Here is a 25,994-nt window from a genome sequence, read left to right as displayed (position 1 = left end):
ATCTCTAATGTTCGGGTTGGTCTACAGCTCCATCAAGCAGCACTGTCAGGTCCGTTCTCTTGTGGAGATTGGATTACTTGAAATGCGCAGTGCCATTAAAGATAGACGTGATGGCAATTGGCTGAAGTGAAACTGCCCCTTTGCGCAACTTTAATATTCGTTTGGTGCGCAAGTTAATGTAACGTCATATTTGGATATTTTGCTTGTACAAACCGCATAACATACGTCTGTCACCGGGGGGGGGAGGTAACTTGGATATTTTGCTTGTAGGAGGGGGGATTTCTATGACTGCTTCACTATACGTTCGCAATATAATTGATTTGCCTATAATAATCTGTAGCATAGTTATCAAGGGCATTTTGTTCAAGACATTTGGAAAATTGTTAGCAAGCAATCTTATTATTTCGACCGGGAGAAAGTGTTCTTCATCTGGGTTACCTGTGGTATAAAAATATAACTTTGGGTTTCCTGTGTCAGGCTTGGAATTGTGGGTAAAACCACACACGTTCTTGTTGTTCAAGATGGTGACGCTTGAAGCCAACGGAGGAGAAGCAAAGAAAGAAACTGAAAATGGCGATGAAAAGAAGGAACAGAGCTCTAAATCCAAACGAGAAGAGAAGTGTTCAAAGATTCGTCGTATATCAGAAGTCAGCAACTCGAGCAATCAGCAATGTTTGGTCCAAAGACCTGATATGTCATGGCGTAAGTACGAGTGTCGTTCGCTCGACTCTCGGCCATTGTTACTCTTGTTTTCGTATATTCAAACAGTTTTCTAAAGTAAATACACCAAAATAAGTAATATTTTTGAATTCAATCGATATCTATGAAGCTGTAGGCCTTATAACCGTGTACCTTATGTCAATAACTTCGTTTTGAACGCCTCAGTTCTAAGGTGAAAACGCATATGACATATGTATAAAATCAACAAAGCTGCTATATTCGTAGCTAATGGAGTCCAAAACAACATGGAAAGTCAATTACTTCTAAGCATAGCTATTCTTATTCATAATATTTTAAAAAATTGTGCGTGTTTTAGATGCTGCTGAAATAATCCAGTCCAGACCAGAAGACGATGGCAAAACAGAATACTACATTCATTACCATGGCTGTAAGTTTAAAAGAGCTAGTATCAACCCTCTGTATATTCCAATTTCAGAAAATGTTGTTGGTCTGAGTTCTGAAATGGGTGATCTGAGACGGTGGAATTTTTCATGTTTTCATGTTTTGTAGCTGAAATATGAAAAATCACATTTCTAACTTAAAAGTCGTGGCTCCTATTCCAATCTTAAAAGAAACTAGGTTGTGCGGTTGTGAATATATTATTATTATATAGATATCGATGAAATACCAGGTTTTCTGTAGTGTCGAAAATTTGATATCTTTCACCAGTGGAAGATACCATGTCTTTCACACATGAAGATATCGCTGTTGAATCGGCTTGCTATTTTAATAAAGAATTTTTGGGCTTTTGTTTATTTAAGTTTCATCGATATCTGTATAATAAACAGGACATTATATGGCAGCTTGGAGATACGAATTTTATCTTCTCGTATTCAATTTAGATATCTCACTCGTTCGCTGCGCTTACTTGTGAGATATCAATATTGAACACTCGAAGATAAAATTCGTATCTCCGCGCGCCCATGTGATATCCTCTGTATATACTAATTTCAAAAAATATTGTTGGTCAGAGTTCTGAAATGGGTGATCTGAGACGAAGTGAAAGTTTTCATGTTTTCTAGCTGAAATATGAAAAATCACATTTCTAACTTAAAAGTCATGGCTCCTATTCCAATCTTAAAAGAAAGAACTCACTCAGTGTTACTGCAAATATTTAAAATTATTTCATGCACTTTGCAACAAACAAATAAAATTGAAAATGAGTGTGTAAGCCATGGTATGGCAAGTCACATTGTAACAAGGCTAACTTCTAATTGTTTCATGTGGTATAGTCAACAGACGTCTTGATGAATGGGTTCCATCAGAAAGAGTTGACTTGCAACAAACCGAAGAAACTTGCAAAGCAATTGTTGACGATAGGTCTGAAGTTGATGGTCCAGAAAGAAAGCTCACTAGAAATCAAAAGCGTAAACATGATGAGATCAACCATGTACAAAAGGTAGTTACTGCATAGAGATTATCACATGTTACATACAGATAAGAGCTTGATATTTTCAGGTTAGATATATGATGTGGAAGATGAGTGAATAAAAAAGATATCAAGCTCTTAACATGTAGCAATTTGATTATTACACATTTAGGTTCGATAAAATGACAAAATTTACAGCTTTCAGTTTTTACTGTGAAGAGATATCATATCATTTCACTGATATAGAGGATATTACATGGGCGCGCGGAGATACGAATTTTATCTTTGAGTGTTCAATTGATATCTCATGAGTTAGCCAAGCGAACGAGTGAGATATCTAAATTGAACATGAGAAGATAAATTCGTATCTCCAAGCGGCTATGTAATGTTCTGTTTATTATATAGATATTGATGACACTTAAATAAAACAAAAGCTTAAAAATTCTTTATTAAAATATGTTACTATGTGAACAGCGATATCTTCACGTGTGAAAGATATGGTATCTTCCACTGGTGAAAGATATCAAGTTTTCGACACTAGAGAAAACCTAGTATTTCATCAATATCTATATGATAAATGGATTATATTCATGGCTTTATCACGCTGATATCAAACCTAAATGAGTAAAAAAAACTATTATTAATGTGTGGATTTCATTTATCCATAGACATATGCTGAAATGGATCCTACCACAGCAGCCCTGGAGAAAGAACATGAAGCAGTAAGTTAGAAGTTAATCCACTGAGAAGTTCCCCTTAATTCTGAGCTTGTCATGGCACAAAGATAAATCCCCTATTTATATCCCTAACTTTCTGCAGTTTCAAACCCTTTAAAATAGAGCACTGAGCTCAAATGCACCAAGTGATCAAAAGAAATCTTATTTCCAATCAATAGACCTTATTTGTGGCGTGACAATGTTTTCCAAATTCAGCGTGACAAACCTCAAGAGGATTCATTTTCCTTCATTTTTATTCTTCAAAAAATTTGTGAGTATCCCAAAGGATACGAAAGGAATAACGATGATATCCCGACAAGTTTCAAAACAATAGCTGTTCATTCCCCCAGAGGTTTGTCACACTGAATTGGGAAAACATTGTCACACCACAAATAAGGTCTATTGGCTCAAAGGATGATTTACAGTATGCCTTTTTTTAAATGACATAAAACTCAGTGTCCACAGTTCAATTATTGTACCAACTGTAATGTTAGCATAAGGGGATTCCCTTGTCGTAAATTAGGCGTTACATTACTAGATGGATCTTTTTTTGGGTCGTCTCCTAGACCCTTGTCTTAATGCATTATTAGGACATTGTCTTTTTTACATTTCTTTTACTTTTGGTAATGTACTACCAATTCAACGAGGTAGGGTACTATCATGCAACAATATTTGAGAAAGATGTGAACTTGTTTCTTCAAGCAAATTTTTCTCTGAAAACAAATTCCAAGCTCCGAGCAAGAGTTTTTTTTTCCAAGAAAAATTTGGTTGAAGAAACATAATATTCACATCTTTAATAACTATCCAAGCACAAAAAAACTCCTTAATCCTTTGCGGCACATGAGCTAGACCATGCTTACAGCCTGCCAAAATCCCAAGGGGTCTTAGCATTTAAAGAGTGTTATTTAGTATGCCTTAGATTTTACCTTATGGTTTGAAAACAGGCCATGCTAGTATGTGTGAGCCATATGGCACACTTGGGGCATAAAGGGTTAATATTTAAGAATTAGATTTTACCTTATGGTTTGAAAACAGGCCATGCTAGTATGTGTGAGCCATATGGCACACTTGGGGCATAAAGGGTTAATATTTAAGAATATTCTAAAGTATGTTGTTGTTTTCGTTTCAGATAACAAAAATCAAGTATATTGACAAAGCACAGTTTGGTAAATATGAGATTGATACCTGGTATTTCTCACCTTACCCTGAAGAATATGGCAAAGTGAATAAACTGTGGATCTGTGAATACTGTATCAAGTACATGAAATATGAAAAGACTTTTAAAGAACATGCTGTAAGTCTTTTAATACTTTGTTTACCAGGACCACTTTTACAAAGCTAACCAATCAAAATCTTATGAAGCTAACTGATGATGAAAATGACTTTGGAGACTTGGTAACATAAGAATGCATCATTTATTATTTTTATAGTCATAAATAAGGCGTTTTATTGTTTTTTAAAGGCAAAATGTGGCATGCACCAGCCTCCTGGTATAGAAATATATCGCAAGGGAACAATATCTGTGTATGAAGTGGATGGCAAAGAATATAAGGTAAGCAACATACAGTAGTATACAAAACTTATGTACTTACTGTGCTTTTTGATATTTGCAAACTCCAACATTTTCATTGCTTTTTGTGAAATTGGTTTTTCACTGCTGCCAGACAAGATTATGAAAGATACTGATTATTTTTGATTGAGGGCAGTGAAAAATCAAATTTCAGCATTCAGCTTGAGTCTACCGAGTTTTGCAGAATATTAAAAACCACAGCAGAGGTCTTTACAGTAGAGTTTCAGTACTGCCTGTGGCTGACACACTCCCAAGGGTTTTCATTAAGGGACAAAGATTGGAGAATGGTTTGGTAACTGAGCAAACTTCTCCGGCTTAAACTACATGTATCATGAACTTCTTCTATTATATTAAAACTTAATGATAGCCCAAGCTGCTGTCAACTTTGGTAGACTGATCTCAGCTATGCTTGAGTGATGCTCAGCTATGCTTGAGTGATGCTCAGCTATGCTTGAGTGATGCTCAGCTATGCTTGAGTGATGCTCAGCTATGCTTGAGTGATGCTCAGCTATGCTTGAGTTTTCCCAATGGAATACAAAATGTCTGACCAACAAACTCAAATTCATAAGATGTTTTGGTAGTTATCAATATTTTTCTTAAAGTACCTTTAGAATGCATTGATTCCCAGACAGACATTTACAATTCTTTTCAATTGGTGTCTGTTCTATGCTGTATATCAAAAACATATATAGCTTGTCTGACATAACAACAGTATTGTGATTGTATTTTTTACTATTAGAATATTTTATCGTCATTTGCCTATTAGTGGCTTCTTCTTTGTCTTACTTTGGGTTTAGTTTAGTGTAATTTTTTTACTATTTTCTATTTGCAGCTGTACTGTCAAAACATATGCCTTTTAGCAAAACTGTTTCTAGACCACAAGACCCTGTATTTTGATGTGGAACCCTTCATATTTTATATTTTAACTGAAGTTGACAGAGAAGGAGCTCACATGGTTGGATATTTCTCAAAGGTAATTTATGAGACCCTACTTTTGTTTATGTGGTTGCAAAAACAAGTTAAATAAATCCTCTCTACCTTGGGCATGTCTCACTCTCTTGAGAATAAGATTCTTTGTTTGAGCTGTATCTATATTCATGTGTCTTCTCACACACAACCGTTATTACATACGAAGAAACAATACTCTAGGGAATGACATGATTTGAAATGGAAAAACATTTTTACCCAAGGTGAAGAGGTCTATTAAGATATGTAAACTGTACAGTGGTCCCATTGAAGAACTTCCTTGCAATATTTGCTGAAAGAAAATTGATGTTATGAAATCAAACATTTACTGAAACAATATTTTGATGAAAAAATACTCACTGAAGTGGAACAGAAATCTCTGCTTTTTGAGCTCAAATCTTCCTGTGTAGAGGTACAAATATTTTTGCAACTGCAACTCCTTAAATTTAAAATCAAATTCTTATTTGTTATAACTATAGTGTATAAAAACATAATATGTGAACCTCTGACAATACAACCGAATTTCTAAAAAAAATTGATCATATTGTTTTTTCCACTTTTGTATTCCGGAAGCAAAATGTTTTGTCTCTGTGAAAAGTTAGGATTCGATTCACTAATCTTATAAGAGAGTCAGGATGGCATGCGGTAAAACAGTGAAAATAATACATGGTTCAGACTCAGACAATAGCAAACAAATTACTATTGCAGCAGTCTTCTCAGTAGAACTAAAATCTTGTCCCACAAACAACTACTGTACGCAGTATCTGTATCTGTTTTATAGAGTACTATGAGAAATATGAGACAATCAGATTTCAGAATTTTAAATTCTGGTATATTCTAGCTAATTGTTGAGTTTGTGTGACATAGCAATCGTAACATAAAATTGGAACCATGAATACTTCAGGACTTTAAATACCAATTACCACTCATTTCATTGCTACATGCTGATCTAGAAAACAGTCGCAACAGGGAAATTGGGCAATACACTTCTGTCAATTAAATAAATAATGGTCGGTACCTTTACATTCTCTAATTGCCCTATTTCACTATGACTTGTTCACACTGCTTGTTTATGTGGGGGATAGGATCGCCAAATCCAATAGAAAATTCAACAAAATTTGCTCCTAGCGAAACAGTTTAATCTAAAATGGCCTGGTTTTCAGATATAATATGTGTTAATATGTACTAAAAAATATTCTGAACCTTTGCTGGCTATTCTACTTCTCTTCGTGGATTGATACGGGTTTTAGAACAATTTTCGGTGAATTTGAGTTGATTTGACCACCTCCATCAACCATGATCCTTTGCATTTAAAGAATAGATTGTTTTGATGTGACATCATAGTGAAATAGGGCAATTGGTAGCAGTATATTGCCCTATTTCACTGTCGTGACTGTTTTCTTGATCAGCGCATAGCAATGAAAGTAATGGTAAATGATATTGTACATTGTCACAGGAGAAAGAATCACCAGATGGAAATAACGTAGCATGCATCCTTACGCTACCTCCATATCAAAGAAAAGGTTATGGAAAGTTCCTAATTGCATTTAGCTATGAGTTGTCAAAAATTGAGCAAACAGTTGGGTCACCGGAAAAGCCACTTTCAGATTTAGGAAAGCTCAGTTACAGAAGCTATTGGTCATGGGTTTTATTGGATATTCTGAGGAATTTTAGAGGAACAGTTTCTATCAAGGATCTAAGGTAAGATGCCCGCAGTTATAATAAATAAGTATTGTTTTTGGTATTTTTATGTTTTCAACTTTTTTGTGTCTTTGTGGGTGTGTGTGTGTCTTTTTTCCTCCAATAAATGTGTATTGTTTGAGATTAGGCATTTCAAATATGGGAAAGTTTATTTCATTTTATTTCAATGACTCCTTTTTTCATCACAGCACTTTTCAAGCATTCATTTCTGTCACAACCAGATAATTTTTTGATGGCTGTCAATCAAAGTGTTTCAATAACATTGTCAAGAAAAACCTGTTTGTCAAGATTAAGCATTCAAGAGTAGTGTGTAGGTGTGAGAGTGTTTCATCTGGGCTTCTTGTTGCTTCTGTTGTTGCTGTTGTTGCTTGTGCTGTTGGTGGTGATACTGCTGATGTTGTTGTTGTTGCCAATAGTTTTATCAATTTTTAATCTTTTTATTTCTAGTGCTATGACAAGCATCACCCAAGAAGACATTATCGGCACCCTTCAATCACTAAACATGGTAAAATATTGGAAAGGACAGCATGTCATATGTGTGACCCCAAAACTTGTTGAAGAACATATAAAAAGCTCTCAGTATAGGAAACCTGTATTAACAGTAGATACAGACTGCCTGAAATGGACACCACCAGGAAGGAAAGTGAAACGGCAAAAACACTGAACGTTTAGTTTTGTTGAAAAGTTTATACAGTCATTTGTTCATAGCTATAGTGGTGTTCTCTTTCAACACTTCTTTTCATAGCACAGATCCAAAAATAGTCCCTTTAGACGTGCCTTTGCATAGAAGCAAGACAAACAGTGAGCTTGCAATAATAAAGACCTTTTTTAACACCATGGACAATTATTTACATGTCTCTATCATTGCAAGCCCACGGTTCATCTTGCTTTGATGCAAAGGCATGGCTGCCTTTCAAGATGGTGCAGGGAACTGTGAAGGGGACTGTTGCAGCAGTGCAATTTTACTTTATAATAATTACATTACTATCCGACTAACAGCATGTTCTGCTAAAAGTAAGAGGGTTATACACACAATCGAAATATGGCGACCAATTTAAGTAACAATTGTTCTAGACTGACCAGCCTCCTCTCTATGTGAAAATGCTTTTGTTTCCACTGGAACACAAGACTAGTGAGTCCCAAACAATAGTCCTTTAAATTGGACAGAATATTTTGATTTTTAGTATGGATTTCACCATATACATCAAGGACTGTAAATACTGTACATTCATTACTGACTGAATGACTTGCGATATATTGTTAGGTAGGAACAAACACGATGTTGGTAGCATCAACCTCAAGAAACTTTATCCAGATAAAAGTAAATAGGGCGAATGCAATCCAAACATACCTTTCTAGATTTTTCATTTTTGCTTTTTTGAAACTATCAGTTTGCTAAATGTAAATGTTGTCTCTAAGATTTTTTATCTAGCAAGATTCAAAGGCAGATTATGTGGTTGGAACCCCACAACATGCTGTCAATCCCCTTTATGCTAAATGACAACAAAATTGTATATAAAAGTAAGTCTCTAATACTCCAGAATATGAAAAATATTTGTAAGGGTTAAAAGAAATAAAAGTTCATATTTGTACTCCTGCGATATTTGTACTTTAAGTTATTTTGTACAATAAAAAACTGGTTTTGAAAACTAGTTTTTTTAAAAGAATTTTTTTTTGAAGCCTTTTGGGGGAAAAGTCATCTCCGTTAAGTAATAAATAACTTATTAGACATTTTAGGGTGGAATAAAAGTGGACATTTTGTTTGTCTTTGCATTTTATCTCGCTCTTTCAGGCTCTACAAAATAGCCGACTTGAAAAAATATACACCTGCATTCCACCCTAAAATGTCTAATAATACCTATTTATTCATATATGCATATATTTTATTTTTCTAGCAGTTCTTGGAGTATTTTCATTCAGAATGCATACAGTATTTGCACTATTGTAATGAAACTCCACCATTGTGCAAATACTTTAGAAAGTGTTTACACCAGTTTCTGTTTCATCATTTGTTAAGTTTAAAACTCTGTGCCAACTGCTGTTTATGAAATGGTTCGAATTATTTAACATAAAAAGAAAGCATCTGCAGATAGGTTTATTGATTAGACTGAATTAACGACAAAGAAATTTTGAAAGCTATCGGAAAAACAGTGAAAAAAGTAACATTCATAAATTGATTATTCTGTTTCCAAGACATTATTAATATCAATATTTAAATAAATGGTGAAGTCTCTTCGAATAGTAAAAAACGCGTCAAGCCTATACTTAGACTAATAATAAGGAATGATATTTCTATCGTCATGTCTAGGGGCTAGCACTGGCTCTCATAGCAATATGTCAGACTCAATATGTAACCAGGCAAATTTGGACTTTCTAGAAAAATATTTTGCCATTTTGAAAAGTTATTTATTTGCGCCTTCTTTTTTACTTTCCAATAAGTTTCTTTCATTTCGTGATTTCTAAAGTAGTTTCGAAAAGATTTGGAATAAAACTTTTCGTAAGCTGTTGCTTGTGGTTCACTTAGAAGCAGATTTAGCACCTGTTTGAAGATTATCATTTTCTTGAGTATAGTATTTTTCTTTTCCATGGCTATTGATTCCCAACTATAAAGACTCATTCAAATTTATAAACGTGAATTGAAATTCCCTATGCTAAAAAAAACTATAGGTCTTGGAATTTGTTTTCAAGAAAAATGCTTGATGAAACACGTTTAGTACTTTATGTAAGGCTACATGAGATGGCATTATTGGATCATTTTAATAATTAAAATCATTGATTATAACGTCTTCTCATACTCATTAATAATTCATGAGGTCATTGACCAATGGCGACTTTGCATTGTAATCACGTGCACGCACCTTGATACTTGATCAAAAATGGATCAAGACACTGATCAAAACACTGTTCACTTTTTTAGTGTCAGTAGATTGAAGAACGAATGGATTATGATGAGACTGAGAAGTAAGTTTGAAAACTCGTGCTTCGTGTTTACGGCCTCGTGCTTTCATCTGTTTCTCGGTGTTTGGATGCCCTGATCAAACACTCGCACTCGTTTTTGATCTATTACCTGAAACCCAATCCAAACCCTAACCCTAATTGTACCCCCCCCCCCCCACCCCCCAAAAAAGCATTTACACTAAAAATACGGAAACTTCACTTGACCATAGCTCGTTGTGTTACTGGTGGCTCTGCATGGCCATAGGGATTGTTTTTTATTAGAATCGAAAACCCAGTAGAAATTTCTGGCACAAGCAAACGTGGTTGCAAACGATAAATATGTCGAAAAATACCAAAATAGACCTCTTCGGCTCTGACGTAATGTTTTCCCATTTCAGACCACATGTCATTCCGGCTAGAGTATTATTTCTTTAAGGTTTGCGCTCGGTAGCACATGAGAAGACACATGAATATGGATACAGCTCAAACGAAGAATTTTATTCTCAAGGGAATGACACGGTCTGATTGAGATGGGAAAACATTACCCCAAGCTGAAGGGGCTTTTTAGCAATTATTGTGAATATCGGGGAATATTTACGGAGTCTTCTACACAAGTTGGTATATGCTAATAGTAATAAAGAATTATCTTTGAATTTTATATTCAATGACATGTTCAACAAATAGCATGACTTCTGAAAATCTAGAATAAATTTCTGTGTAAATATTTGAACACTATATCATATTATTGGACTCCAGTATTCCTTGAGTCCACGATCGCTGATTTCCAAATTACGTGTGTTTATATTCTGTTGATGTAGATGCAAACCAAACCTCATTATAAAAACAATATATCCAAAACATGATATTCTTTTGCATGAAAACAAGTTTGCCTGAAGCAAAAATAAGAGATTAGAATTTTGACAATTTTTATGAGTAGCGATTTTGCTATATTCGAAGGAAAATTGAAGAAGGAAAAGCGAAAATAATATTCGTGACATGCACTTAAGGAGCTGGTCTAACAATTTTTCATCTAACAAGATTCAAACAGGTTTTGACTAGTTTGCCCTAATACTAGTAAAGCAAGTTCTTGCGGAACAAAATAAAAATCTTCGAATGCGAAATTTTATGTTCGTCAGTCGTCGCTTGATAGTATGAAGACTGTAGAGCGATGATAAAAGAAAAATAATCTGGGTTTTCGAATCCTTACTAACCGCTCTTCCTTGGTGTTCGTAGTGGGGCCAGTTAACTCAAAGGTCTACAAAATCTCTCTTTATTTGTAACCTACAGCAACTTGGTCAATCTTTCCTACATGACAAAAAGGTCGATTTGTTTTCGCCGCATCCGTCTAGCGGTTGGCGTTGACTCTCACTGGTCTTGGCTCGTTTGCTTTGCATCCTTTCTCATTCAGTTCATCGTCGTTGGCATCCAAAACTCTTTTGGATCGTTTTTCATAGAGTTTTTGAATGACTTTCGAGAAGGAGAGTCATCTACTGGTGAGTATGTAAACTACACATGACCGCCTCGAATCTTTCTAATGACAAAAAAAAGCACTAAAAACTACCCAAGAAGAAGTTAAAAACCACTATGATAAATTTAAGATTATGGTGGGCAGAGGGGGACCACTTATCTTATTATATATTTTTTTGTTGTTGTTCGAATGCCTTTTTACAGCTGTAATCTCGCTATGAATAAATCAATATCTTTTTCAGAAGTCACTTCCTACATGCAAATTTGATCTGATCTGAATGTTTACGTTCTGTTTTAAGAGTATCCACAAAAGACTTGTACAAAGTACTAAATGCCTTTAAAAAATCTAAAAGAAAAACACTTTACTTTCATGGAAGTTATAAGCCTTCAAAAGATTTTTTGCCGGTAGGCCGTCAGGGAGTCGTTTCATCCAGTTTGGAAGATTCAGTTTATTATTCGAAATGTCAGATTTCAAGTTTGTTTTGAAACCTGCATTAATTGAGCGGAACAAATTTCATATCTAGGCTGAGATTAAGAATCTAGTTCTTCATAGATTCATTTCGTGCAAAGCCTTTTTTTTTTTTTTACTTCAGTAGCTACATTTCAAACTGATCTCTGTGGTGTGATATTTTGTCCAAAAATCTTCCCGCAATTTAACCCGCATATTCAAAATTTTTTTTAGTGTCTTAGCTTGATTTAACAAAATTTTAGTGAGTGCACGCACTAGAGTGTAAACAATTAATCCGTGAAACACTAATTACTAATCATAAAATAACTGTTATGAATGTCGCGTTCTGATTAGTTTGGAGCGCGTGCTTTATTAGAGCACATTGCACGCGCGAGCACTTTCCGTTGCGTCATTCCTATCTATTATTGTAATTTGTATTTCATAAAAGAAATAAAAAACTTGCTTGTTGTGCTGTGTGCAGTCATAAAGCACTTGGGGGTTGGCAGAACACTCGAGAAGTGTCGAGAAGCACTCCGCTACGCGTCGTGCTTCTCCTAACACTTCTTTCGTGTTCTGCCAACCCCCGCGTGCTTTATGACAGCACACAGCACGCGCGCGCGTTTTCTATTTCTTCAATAGTGCTAATTAAACAATTAGTTAGAAGTAATTACAAGGCGCAATAATCCTAAGGGGCTTGGTAACAGCGTCAATCTACTCCTGAGAATTAATTATCATTACTCAGTGCGCCTACATGACATATCCTACGTTTTCTCGTGCAAACAAAATATTTTTGTAAGTTAGCTTTTACTCATGAATCATGAACCCAAACCACAAGCTTTCCCACCACCGTCACTGACCTCAAATTGAAAGTTTTTTTCATTTTATGTCCCCAGCATGGATCGGTTCGGTATCCTTTGGGTTGACCTTTATGAATGGACCGCTTGCCACAGCTATGTGTGCCCGATGGGGTAGCCGCGTGATCACGTGCCTTGGAGCAACACTCATATGCCTTGGCTTGATTATGACATCACTTGTGACGTCTTTTCCATGGTTGTACGTTACCTATGGCATCCTATTTGGACTGGGTTCGAGTTTTGCTTACTTTGCGTCCATCGCTGGACTGACATCTTTTTTTAAGAAACATCTGTGCTTTGCTTATGGTGTCACTCTTGCCGGGTCCGGCGTCGGGACACCAGCAATGATCATAATTATGGAATACCTGATTGGAATCTACGGTTGGCGTTCTACATTCCGCATAATAGCAGCGGTCTCTGCAGTGTTATTTCTCTGCGGACTTACGTACCTACCCGTTGACACCAACAATACAGAAAAGTCAAACCAGCGAAGCAAGTTTTTCCAAGGTTCCACCTGTGAAGTCAGCAAAGAATCACCGCTGACGGATGACGTAAAGAAACCCGTTAGACCGCTGTACGGGATGCTGAAAAAGCTCTTGGACATCTTTGACCCAGAACCCTTTAAAGATTGCGCATTTGCAATCTGGGTTGTGGCGTTAGGTTTTTGCATTTTTGGGTACTTTATTCCCTTTGTTTTTGTGGTAAGTAAGATGTCGTAAATGTACCATGGAACTAGTGTTATTTGTATTTAAAGTAAAGTGAAAATATATACAGCTATTTCAAAAAAGGTTGAATACTGAATGCTGCATACTGAATAGTGCATTCCAAGACCAAAGGGCATCGCGTTAATTTGAAATAAAAAGTAAATATACAGCAATTAACTCTCTACATGTAGTTAGTATATTGTTTCAGATGGAATGCACTAAAAGTAGAATAGATATTTATTATTAATCCTACTTTAGACAATGTCAATTTGATTCACAATCCACTTCGTTCTTGGAATGTTCGTTCTTCACTTTTCAGTATGCAGTATTCAGTATTCAACTTTTTTTGAAATAGCTGTATTTTAGAACTGCTGAAATTAAATGGTTTTCGTCTATTTAACTCTTACTTAAAGCTCAAAAGTGGCTGATAGAGTGGCCGGGGGTAAAAAGAGCTTAGAAAGGGAGAGAACCGAACCGAACGTGATCAAGGCGACTCCGGAACTCTCTGGAATCACTTGTCTAAGTAAGCTTATACAACTCGGGCACCTATTTGCCTCTTTCTCTGAATGTCAGCCTCGAGCCTGATCGCAGCTACAATAGCAGTCAATCGATTGTCATCTTTTGGTTTGGCGATGGAGTATTTCCGTGAGTATAGTTAGAGTATAGTAAGTATTTGGCTCAGTGAAAGACGTGGTGCCTGGGCCGACTCAAAATACAACTGCAATACAACAGTTTCGAATTCGACACATACCGCTGTTTTTGTATACCACAGACTCAATTACACAGGCTTGGCCCCGTTTATGAGTCATCTCATCAATCTCGTACCAAGAGCCTGCGTTTCTTCTGGCCTGCGGCAAGAACGAGGGCTCTGGTATAATCAATTCTTTGACTCAGGAGACCAGGATTTCTTGGACTTCCGGTATAAGAGCGCATGGGTTCAAAGACTTGCCAAAATTTTTTTAAATGTTCCCGATATTCTTAATTTTATTTTAATCGAAAGTAAACATAAACTATTTTAAAGCATGATTTTCATTGATTATATTACACTTCTGGAAAATTGCGCATGCGCCAAATAATTGATTATGCCAGAGCAATCTCATACCCAGAGCCTGCGTTTCCTCTGGTCTGCGGCGAAGGACGAGGGCTCTGGCATAATCCATATTTTGGCGCATGCGCAATTTTCGGAAAGTGAGATATAACCGATCAAAATAATCAAAGTAAAAAATAATTCAAAGTGAAAATCAAAGAAAAAAAATTATAGCAAAAATTTAAAATTGGGAAAAAGTTTTTGGCAAGTCTTTAAACGCGTGCGCTGTTATACCGGAAGTCCAAGAAATCCTGGTCTCAAAAAATGGATTATGCCAGAGCCCTCGTTCTTCGCCGCAGACCAGAAGAAACGCAGGCTCGGGGTACGAGATTGTCAGCTCAAGATTAACAGTTGCCATTAAAAGTCCGTTGGAATTTAGGACATCGGTATATGTTCAAGCTGCACATTCCTTACATAAATGAGTTGACTTTCGAAAATGAATATTTTCTCTTGGACGAGGCTAAGCCTGTGCAAATGAGTCTTCAGTAATAAAACACAGCGGTATTTACCGAATAAGGAAAAGGACTATTTATCCCGATATCGGGTTTTTATGTCAAAATCTTGTTAACATCACAGAATGTCTTTAAAAGCTATTTTTGACGTTTTAGGGTTGCACGAGGTGGATGAAGTCATTCGGACAAATTTTAAACTATTTTTGAACGTAAGTTCCTACATGAAAAACCGAGTCGGCATGAAAAATTAAATTGCACCGTTGTAGTTTTGGGTCTTCTTCTTAGGTCCAATTCCATTTAACCTCACCGTACGATTTTGTTGTTTTCTCTTCATAGATTCGCATGGCTAAAGACATCGGGGTGCCTCGAGCACATAGTACTCTCCTGATTGTTTACTTAGCCATTAACCAGACAGTCTTCAAAGTCCTCTTCGGCAAACTTGGCGATTTTGCCCGATCAAAACGAATCATGATACTCCAAGGAATTCTTTTCATCCAAGCTATAGCAACAATGCTCTGTCCATTGGCTACTAAATATGGCTATTTTATTCTTGTCATATATGTTGTACTGTTCGGATTTGCTGATGGATGTTGGTCAGTCATGATCGGCATGGGCACAGAACTGATTGTCGGTAAAGCAATGATGCCACGAGCGTTTGGATGTCTTTATGGTCTGATATCCATTCCCCTTATATTAGGGCCCCCAATAGCAGGTGAGCTGCAGTTTACCAATAGGAAGATGTTCCTAATTGTACACTGATTTGTTAAGTCATCTGGTTTAAATATTTCCAGCAAGAGTTGGCTCACGTCTATGTGGTTTGTGCGTGCGCGAGGTCGAAGGAGAGGGTGAGATTGATAATTTTGTATGTTGAAAAGAAATACTTATTGCTAATCGCTATCACAATTACAATTAGTAACAACTAACAACAAGTAACTCCACGGGGTCGATCAAACTGAAAGCATGTGAAGGCGCCTCTGGCAGCCATTATCCAGTCCATGTATGACCCCGGAGCATAGTTCTTACCAATTTAAATTAGTTAGGGATGAATTCGAGAGAAGGGAGGAAAAACCGGAACTGGCCGGAAAACCCCTTGTTTTAGCCTGGTCTCTCCCCCTCTGACTTGTCCAGCGTGGGTGGCTCTAGCAGGAAGCTTTGGTGCTGCCGACATTTTTTGATCCTCAAGATACGCAAGCCCCCCTGTGGTCATCCAGAGGAAAACACTGTGAATAATGCACCTTTACTTGACTCTTTTTCTAATTCTTTAGGTTTGATATTCGACAAATCTAGAAGCTATGGCCCCGCTTTCATTCTTTCGGGATCGACATTAATCATTGGTATATTATTGATGTTCGTGGTCCAGCGAATGATTGGCAAGAGACTCACTGCCGAGAAAACAGAAAAAGATGTTGAAGTGACCAGGGCGTCCTCCGATGATATCAAGATCATGGTTGACTTTAATGAGAGGATAGGTGCCTCTAGCACTCACCTTGACAAACAACAACTAGTGCCCTGGCGTAGACGTGTATTAGAAGAACCATACAGTCGACCATCAAGTCTAGTCATATCGCGTCTTTTAGATGATGCACAGGCCACCGATGGAGCTCTTCACTGTCAACTTGCATGCCATGATCAGATCGCTTTCGTTGGGTACCCTGTCGTTAAGTCATCAGTACCGAAACAAATTAGCCAGCATTTCGGTACTGATAAGTACACTCCAAATATCATAAGTGGGGACCAAGAGTGTTTGATTCTGGCCACTCATAAAGCAAATGGTAGCATCAATTCCGACTCGGGAAGATCGACGGGTAGCGAAGAAACAGCGAGCTTGAGGTCCGTACGATCGAGGTTTGGATCCACTGATACTGATCTTGAATATGACACCGAAACAGGAAAGGACGCATTTCCGGAGGTTGTAACAAGTTACAAGACTTCCTGTTCACTGTATCGTGAGAAAGAAAGTGATTCCATTGGGGATATATTTAGCAAACTAATGGAAAAAGCCCTGGAGATTGAAAAAATTTACGTTGACACAAAACCAAAATGTAGCCGTGCAGATACTGAACTGTCTAGGATAACCCAAGCAGAAAGTTCTTTTTCTTGGGATCGCGTTATTGGCAGTCGAGAAACGGTCCTATAACTGAGCAACGTGGCACGCCGCATTACATTTGTTTACAATCTTCTTCAGTCGAGATCTGTGGTTTGTTCCACAATGAAGCCGCCGGATAATCGTTTGGTATTTTTCCTGACGCTCGGTTTTGACACTTGAGAAACGGTCCTATAACTGGGCAACGTGGCACACAGCATTCGTTTGTTTAGGATCTCTTTCAATGGAGACCGGTTTTTTTGCGGTTCCGCCGGATAATCGTTTGGTGCCGTCTTCCTGGTGCTCTGCCGGTCTTGACACTCGAGAAATGGTCCTGTTAAATCTGATACTGTAACACAGCAGCTTATACAACGAAGTTTTGGTTGAGAGCTTCCACTAAGGCATTCATTGATAGAATAAGAAATAAATAAGTGAAAGAAAACTAGGAATATACATATGCATATTTAATTAAATATATCAGTAAAACAATGAAGCTATTTATAAATGAAAACAAGCCAAATCAGTGCGTTAACGGCCGGGTTTACCTTAGGAGAGGTTAAACGTGCATTTTTGGCAGTTTAATTGTCATTGCAAGATCAAAGTAATAAAAATATACTTTTGTGCATTTGGAGTAGCTGTTTTAATAGCAAATGAATAGTACTAGAGCCAAAGTTTTCAATGTATAGACCAGGGCCCGGTTGTACGAAGGGTGGATAGCGCTATCCGGCGGATAAACTTCAAGTATACCGTAGGCAAATAATAAGTGATTTAACTACTATATTTAAGCTAAAAAGCTAAGGTCAAAAATGGATTAACGTTGTTCGAAGCAATTTGAATCCCTGAAGACCAAAGGTAACCCAAACATCGGCTTACCTGTGATTTAGGCAGGCGCAATTGAAACTTCCGGTCCGAAATTCGAGGACCTGAAGCCTAACTCAAAATTAGACTGCAGAACAGGCGTTCTTGTGATGGGTTTGAGAAAGAATAGGCGTTTTGGGGTTCCTGTTCTTGTGATGGGTTTGAGAAAGAATCGGCGTTTTGGGGTTCCTGTTTCGACTACGTGCCCGCGAGAAAAATGGGACCTAGCAAAAACGTGGGCTCTAAGAGAGAATAAGAGAAAAACATCAAATGCCCTTAGCGGAAATGGAACTCACGTCTTCGGTATTCTAGTCCGATGTGTTAACCACAGTACACTACAAGGACCTATGAAGGGTGGTTTCCGCCCAAATGTGGATGTGTATTTTAATGTGCAATGTTTCTTTGCTGTCTTTTTATTTTCGCTAATGCTAGTTGACTTTGAAATAATTCAATTCGGCACAATTCACTTGTTCATACTCCGTTAAAATCACTTTGGGATGTTGTCACATTTTCTTCTTTCGTATTTCTCCGAATTTACGATTTTGCATTCGTATGAATACGAGGGAATAGCATTCTCGGGCACAGACCCTACTCATTTGTCTAATCTAGGAAAATGAGTAAGGTCTGGTAAAGAGGTACCCTGCGAGCAGAGTCTCCTTTTAACTCCTCTACGGGCGGAGAAGGAAAGGAGACTCTGCAGAAATCGTGTACAATTTTTTTTGAGCATGCGCAGCGGTTGCTAAGAAACTAACTCGTTCACAAGCTCACTCGTTTTATAAATGGTTTCCGGTTCCTGTCCGAACACGATTACCGCTTAAAACATGTTTTTAGAGTCATGACCTCAGTGAAAGATGATCTCGTGCTTCTTCTTTCACTGCTTCAATTTCATCAAGCTTAGCAGTTTGAAGAACTATTTTTTCACAAGCGGAAATTTGGTCGCTCATCAGTGCCTGGAGCGGAGTTATTGCCACCAAAAGAGGATTTTTAGGGTATCGACTAGTGTTTGGATCGATTTCTTGAAGATGTTTGATCATCGGAGTTACAAGCTGGAAAATAAGTGACTTTGCATGACCTGTCGGCAGCGAAACAAACGGGTCTTTGGAATCCATAAAACTTTCTAGCGATTTCCTTTGATGAGTAATTGGTTGAAATTGATTTTTGTTTTGATAAAACGTGATATAGATCGCTTTCGAAATTACGAAACGGGCTCAATTTTGGTCATCGGCCATATTATTTAATACAGACTCGCGCATCAAAACCAGTTTAAACCAGTATGAAACCTGAAATTATGCATCTCATTATCCATATTCTTGGATAACGGCACTACAAAAGAAATACACGATTTCTGCAGTCTCCTTTCCTTCTCTCGCCCGTATAGGAGTTAAAAGGAGACTCTGCTCGCAGGGTAGTAAAGAGGATGTGAGCACAACGAAATGGCCACCATCTTGAAAATATTGAAACGAGAGAGACTGTGGACGAGTATTTTGGTTCCCAAAGCACGCTGGGTCCAAGTTTTCGGGACCCATAAGTCCTTTCGGTCATTGTACCGTTACAGTCTCTAAGCGTGGAGACGGAACGGACGAGCGAGAGACTGTGGAAGAGTCTAAACCACGCGCTGGTAACGCAGCCGGAATTCTTAGAAAACGTGGTGAAATGAACGCATGCGCAAACGTTTTTCTCCGGTCCCGTGGTAAACAAAGATCTCATCACATGGTTTATTGATAAATCTATCACCAGTGACCGTTTTACCACGTAAGACGTGTAAAATCATGGATTAGTTATTAGCTGAACATATTCCTTGAATAGTCCTTTAATTTAAAGTGTAACTCGGCACAAACCCTGTTCAAAAAAACAGGATTTTCTTAGCATTATCTTCGAAAGCCTAGCCTCCGTCCTTGCCTATATTTGATTCTTGCACCCCGGTACAAAGATGGTAGAAAAGGCGAATGGCGTAGGGGAGATATCTAAAAGATCTTGGATTGTGTGTGGAGCTTCTTTTCTCGTTCAATTTATTGTCTTTGGACTACAGAATTCATTTGGGATTCTATTTACGCCACTTCTGGATGCCTTTCACAGTGATGAACTAAGAACAGGTATAGTGTTGTATCGTATTGTTTCTGTTCTGCGAGATAAACACGCTGGTAGCTGTAGAGCACAATAGAAGCAAGCTTAGGAACCTTGACGAAGCGTAGCCGCCGGAGCGTTTCTCTTGCCGCTCGAGTGCTCCAAGCTAGCTCCCAGAGTGTTTATATCACATTTACATTTACATTTACCGACCCCATACAGTACAGAGACATAAGCAGTCGTTTCATAGTGCTTTAAGGTGGCTCGACCCCCTCACGCTTGACCGCTACCTTCCACTTTTGGAACGCTAGTGCATAAACGTCTTTTATCCGATTGCAAATCTTTTTTGCACATAAGTCACATAAAGATTGAATTAATATTTGATGCAATTTTTAGTGAGATCGGACGTCATAACACGTGATTATGATGAAATATTTGTTTTCGTTTAGAAAATAAATTTAGCCTTGCAGAGCGTTCAACGCTAAAATGCTTCGTACCACATAATTATATACTGGATGCCTCCATTTGTGGGGATTTTTGAAAAAATCTATCTAGCTAATTATGAGATATTTGAGATTATTTAAATATAGTGCATAATCTACTTTAAAACTAAACAATGGATTTCATACGGCCGAAATTAATATTTCAGAGCTATATATTCACAAAAGTCATTGCTCATTTAGTTTTACTCTGTATCTAGTTTTAAAAGGAACATTTTGAAGGTAATCGACTTATGCGATTTTGTGAAAACGTATAGTGCAGAAGACGGGGTAAACATTTGATGCGCACTTTTCATCGCAGTTTTCTAGTCAATCTTACTAGATCTTCCATTATTCTAAAATTCGCTGATCATTTCTCTCAAAATTACGTCAGGATACAAATTTGAACTTAAACTAATATTTGGTAACAAACAGTTGTTTTTTTTATTCAAACGTGGGACGTTTGTCATGATGTACTTTGTCAGTGTGAGTGAATAGAATCGGCGAACATGCCTCAAATTAAAACTTCAAGAAAGAAGCGAGCAAGACCTTTGAGTTTAGATAAAGAACCATACTTCGGGAGTAAATCGGAAAGCAGCCAAGCGAGATCAGACCGTGCATGGTGCGAAAGAATTTGATGTTATAATCATTAGCAAACAATAGAATTCCCAGAGCATCAAATCGTTGGGAAACGATCAATGTTTTCTGTATTTCTCGTTCGCTTTAGATCGCTTTAAATGAGTTCAATAGTCTTGCAATTTTGTGTAATATTAGTTTAAGTTCAAATTTGTATCCTGACGTAATTTTGAGAGAAATGATCAGCGAATTTTAGAATAATGGAAGATCTAGTAAGATTGACTAGAAAACTGCGATGAAAAGTGCGCATCAAATGTTTACCCCGTCTTCTGCACTATACGTTTTCACAAAATCGCATAAGTCGATTACCTTCAAAATGTTCCTTTTAAAACTAGATACAGAGTAAAACTAAATGAGCAATGACTTTTGTGAATATATAGCTCTGAAATATTAATTTCGGCCGTATGAAATCCATTGTTTAGTTTTAAAGTAGATTATGCACTATATTTAAATAATCTCAAATATCTCATAATTAGCTAGATAGATTTTTTCAAAAATCCCCACAAATGGAGGCATCCAGTATATAATTATGTGGTACGAAGCATTTTAGCGTTGAACGCTCTGCAAGGCTAAATTTATTTTCTAAACGAAAACAAATATTTCATCATAATCACGTGTTATGACGTCCGATCTCATAAAAAACTGCATCAAACATTAATTCAATCTTTATGTGACTTATGTGCAAAAACGATTTGCAATCGGATAAAAGACGTTTATGCACTAGCGTTCCAAAAGTGGAAGGTAGCGGTCAAGCGTGAGGGGGTCGAGCCACCTTAATGAAGTATTTTTGAACAATTTGCGCTAGTTGTCTCTGTCCTCTGATATAAAAACGGTAGACAAGCAATGTCCACAACAGACAGGGACTGACAAGGTCAAAGTGGACTACACGCTTTGATTGTAACGAAATATCCTACTTATAAGCTGTCATGCTAACTGAAATTTCCTTCCGGTGATAAAAATGTCCACAAGAATCGAACAAATGGTGGCAAGGGTCAAAAAATCAAATTCGCTCTTCTTTTAAATTAGATAGCCATTATTAGATATGAATCCCTGCGTAGTTAGTTTTCGAAAATATTATTTTATTTTCGAGAAAACGGCCACAGAAAGGGTTCGACAGAAGCCCAAGCAAGAGGCGCTCAAGAGGAGTGAAAATCATTTCTTCTTAATGAATCACCCATTTTCGTTCATTGGACTGGATTTAAAGCTTATTGGGAAGGCACGAATTTCTGGCGAGGGAAAATAGGAAGCCCGTGTTTACATAGGCTAATTAGTTGCCTCAAAAGAAAAAGAAGATTTAACTATGGGCAAGATCTCTGATTGAAATCATATTTTTGCTGCAAGTTGAGGAAGAATAGACCTTTTCAAACTTTAAAGATTGATTTGGGGAAATTAATTCTGACTGCATAGAAACCTGTTGAATACATGCGAAAATCACGCTTCCCGAATCAACGCAGGATTAAGGATTTTCGTAAAGATTGCCATGAAATTTACCCTGAAAACTAAGAAATTATTGTTCGTGCCGTTGTTTGAAAGTTCAGTGTGGTTTGGTAAATTTAAGCTCCATTAGAACGGTTTTGAGATTGTCGGTACATCAGTATACAAACTCGATCTTTGGTGATTGGGAGCCCAATCTGGAAAGTGCAACTAGTATCCACGAGTTCGCCAAAGGGCGGTTTGATTTTTTTTCTGTTTGTCTTTTCAGCTTGGCTTGGTACGCTGGCTTTCACATTAATGTACTTTCTTGGTCCGATTATGACTGTGCTTTGCCAGCGTTTCGGGTGTCATTCCGTTGCGTTAGTAGGTTCATGTCTTGCCAGCGTTAGCCTCTTAACATCCTCCTTCGTAACAGACTTCGGTCTTCTGTTTATTACCTATGGAATCTGCTGGGGAGTGGGTACGAGCATGTGTTTTTATAGCTCACTTGTCACTTTGAATAATCACTTCAAGAGACGCTTGTCCCTTGCTTACGGTTTAGCAATGGCGGGCGCAGGGTTTGGACTTCCAGTCATCTCTAAGCTTCAGAGTATGATAATATTGAAACACGGCTGGAGGTTTTCTTTACGAGTCTTTTCTAGCTCAGGCATTGTTTTATTCTTATGTGGATGCATTTTTGCTATTCCTACTTCAAGTTTACCTAAAGGGACCAAAGAACCATTGGGGAAAAAGGTGGTGAACGTTTTTACTAGTAGAAGATCCTGGTACAAACGCTGTCTTATATTTACACGGAACGGGATAAAACTTTTTTTTGACTATGAATTGTTTACAAGAAGCAGGGCTTTATCTGTATGGACGTTGTCTTTGAGTTTGATCCTCTCGGGTTATTTCGTCCCTTTTGTATTTTTGGTAAGTCGAAAGTGACATTTACAGTCAAACCAGCTCATGCGTTCCTATCAAGGTTCAACGATTCGTTTTATTATTGGAAGTTTGATTTCCATTTTGCTTTGAGGCTTGCAGTAATGAAACGAACGTTCGTAAATTTTAATCTTTGCCTCGAAACATCAAAATGTTCATTTGTGAAAGGATTTTTTGAACAAAACTGCACACCAAACAAATAACTTTAAGATGGTAGCTACATTGATTGTTAAAATAATTTTAGCTTTGCACGAATCTGTGAAGAACTAAATAAACTTTTAATCCGAGCCCATTATTCAAATTCGCAACGTTCGTTCCATTAATGCAAGCTTCAAAGCAGGGTGGAAATCAAACTTCGAATAATAAAATGAATCTTCAAACCTTGATAGGAACGAACGAGTTGGTTTGACTGTAAGCATTTTATAGCTTTGCCATATATTGCACACATATGTAACTGCACACCCAACTGAAACTTCAGATATCAATTCATGATCAAATATATCTTTCTTTTGCCTCTCTAAGGTACGCATGGCTAGTGACGTAGGAATACCCAACCTCAAAGCGCACTTCTGATTGGCTACATAGCTATCAGTCAAGCTATTTCTAAGATTATCTTTGGCCAGGTTGGTGACGTCGAGGCGACTTCCCGCATCACCATTCTGCAGATATTTGCTCTCATTAGTGCAGTTAATACAACTCTGTGTCCACTGGCCTATAACTACGCATGTTTTTTGGTATTCGTGATTGTCTTTGGTATTTGTGATGGTTGCTTTGCAGTGATGTTTAGCATGGGAACACATCTGATCGTAGGTGATAAGGATATGCCTCGAGCATTCGGCAATGTGTGCTGTATTGTGGCACTAGTACAAGCCGTAGGAACGCCTCTTGCAGGTATGCATGGGGTTGATATCTCAACTCTGGTCGAATAAACATCTTGTTACGCGAGGCTGTTTTTCTTGCGACTCGCGCGCTTTTGAAGGCTGTTAGATACCTCACACACAACACCAACTCGCGTTTTCGAATTATTTTCAAAATTGTTTGTATCCTTTTGCTGACTGATTAGTTGGTTTATAGACTAAAACGATTAGACCTCTCGTAAACCATTCGGTCTACTTGTCTAACTGTGAAGTAGTAGTATGGTGGCACGGGTGGCGAACGCTCCTTATGCGTCGTCTTTCACCGCTGTGATTCCAACGGGGTCGGTTCGCCACGTGAATTGAGTTTGTTTGATGTGTTGTTCTTTCCTATGCTAAGTCCGTAACTAAATCAACATACGAGTTGAGCGTTGTGTGCATAGAATATTGAATATTGTGGTAGTGTGTGTGAGTGAAAAGTGTGTTCAATTAGTGTGAAAGCGCTAGTACGACTAGACACTTAAATAAAGATTTTTTATTAAAAAGTCATTAACCGCGTTGCATATCGTATATTTGCAGGTTTGATTTATGATATCTTCGGGGAATACAGCATTGCATTCTTTATTTCTGGTGGTTTGTCTACCTTGGGAGTTAGCGTAATGTTTCTTGTTCCACTGTTACTTAATTCAAGACAGCAACCGCAAAATATTGGTCCAATTAGAACCGAAATTTCTTGTTTGCAAGAACAGAGGACACCACTGGAAACATCACAAGTTTGATCTAAATTTGATCGACTATTTTTTACTATTTTTATATTGTATGATAAAATTTAATATATGTTTTTAGATAAAAACTAAATTGGCATGTGGCAAAGAAAACGTTACATGTATTATTCGATTTCTATGGGTGCCAGAGGTCTTATAAGTCCGTTGAAATGCCAGGCTGCAAAAACTGTACGTACTGTTGAAAATGGAGACATGCTACCAAAAAACTAAAAAGTTGCTCTTCGAAAATTTCTGATCGCTTCAGTCACTTCGACTGCTTATTTTCATAAACATCCGAACTCTCTAGCTGCGAGCTGCACGCTGAAATTTTGTTGTTGTTTGTTTTTTTGTTGTTTTTTTTGTTGTTGTTTTTTTGTTGTTGTTGTTGTTGTTTTTGTTTTTGGTGCCGTCAATCAAAAATATGAAAGGCACCGACTGATTAGTTTTGATTAACGGCAACCGGGAGCAAAAGCCAAATTTCAGCGTGCAGCCCACAGCTAGTGAGTTCGCATGTTTATGAAAATAGCAGTAATGACCTAGCAGTGAAGATTAAATGTGTGTAGGTTCAGCGTTGGTTTCAGGGGCGTAGCGAGGGAGAAATTTGCAGAGAAATTTGCAATGAGAAGAGCTCGTCAGTTTTTCCCTGGCGTGTTACCATTTCATCAATTTTTGCAGTGCGACATTTAGACTTTGAGTGAATCCTCTCGGACACCGTAGAATTCAATTAACCTATCAATTTGCTCTAGACATTTTTGTTGTAAAATTGTGACATTTCCATCCCAAGTCTTTCTATCGCTATAGTCAGTCACACTATAATAAGCCTTTGAAATCGGCAAACAAAATCAAAATGGCTGGCACAATAAGGCGCTGCATGGCGAACGTGAAACGTCAGTTGACAAGCAAGAAAGGCTTT

General features: G+C 37.5%; 2 protein-coding genes across 2 annotated transcripts; both read left to right on the top strand.

Annotated features, from left to right (window-relative positions):
- Positions 1-482: 482 nt before the first annotated feature.
- Positions 483-8,634, top strand: LOC116297785 (histone acetyltransferase KAT8). Its single transcript, XM_031706077.2, has 9 exons — positions 483-702; positions 1,037-1,108; positions 1,953-2,119; positions 2,758-2,811; positions 3,935-4,099; positions 4,268-4,357; positions 5,208-5,348; positions 6,798-7,042; positions 7,490-8,634. Exons 1-9 carry the CDS (start codon positions 522-524, stop codon positions 7,704-7,706), a joined length of 1,332 nt encoding a protein of 443 aa, XP_031561937.2. The 5' UTR covers positions 483-521; the 3' UTR covers positions 7,707-8,634.
- Positions 8,635-10,876: 2,242 nt separating this feature from the next.
- LOC116297789 (uncharacterized) lies at positions 10,877-25,433 on the top strand. Its single transcript, XM_031706084.2, is given in 9 exon segments — positions 10,877-11,472; positions 12,788-13,449; positions 15,328-15,703; positions 16,257-17,125; positions 19,842-20,025; positions 22,814-23,454; positions 23,986-24,013; positions 24,016-24,354; positions 24,897-25,433. Coding segments are annotated over 9 exon segments (3,483 nt in total). The 5' UTR covers positions 10,877-11,288; the 3' UTR covers positions 25,097-25,433.
- The last annotated feature ends 561 nt before the right edge of the window (positions 25,434-25,994 follow it).

This window comes from Actinia tenebrosa, unplaced genomic scaffold, assembly GCF_029948245.1.
Source record: "Actinia tenebrosa isolate PJP-AT-01 unplaced genomic scaffold, QUT_ActTen_1.0 PGA_scaffold1__47_contigs__length_23844297, whole genome shotgun sequence".
Classification (NCBI taxonomy): domain Eukaryota; kingdom Metazoa; phylum Cnidaria; class Anthozoa; order Actiniaria; family Actiniidae; genus Actinia; species Actinia tenebrosa.
The sequence above is the reverse complement of the archived record's forward strand: the minus strand, read 5'-3'. Positions and strand labels throughout refer to the sequence as shown.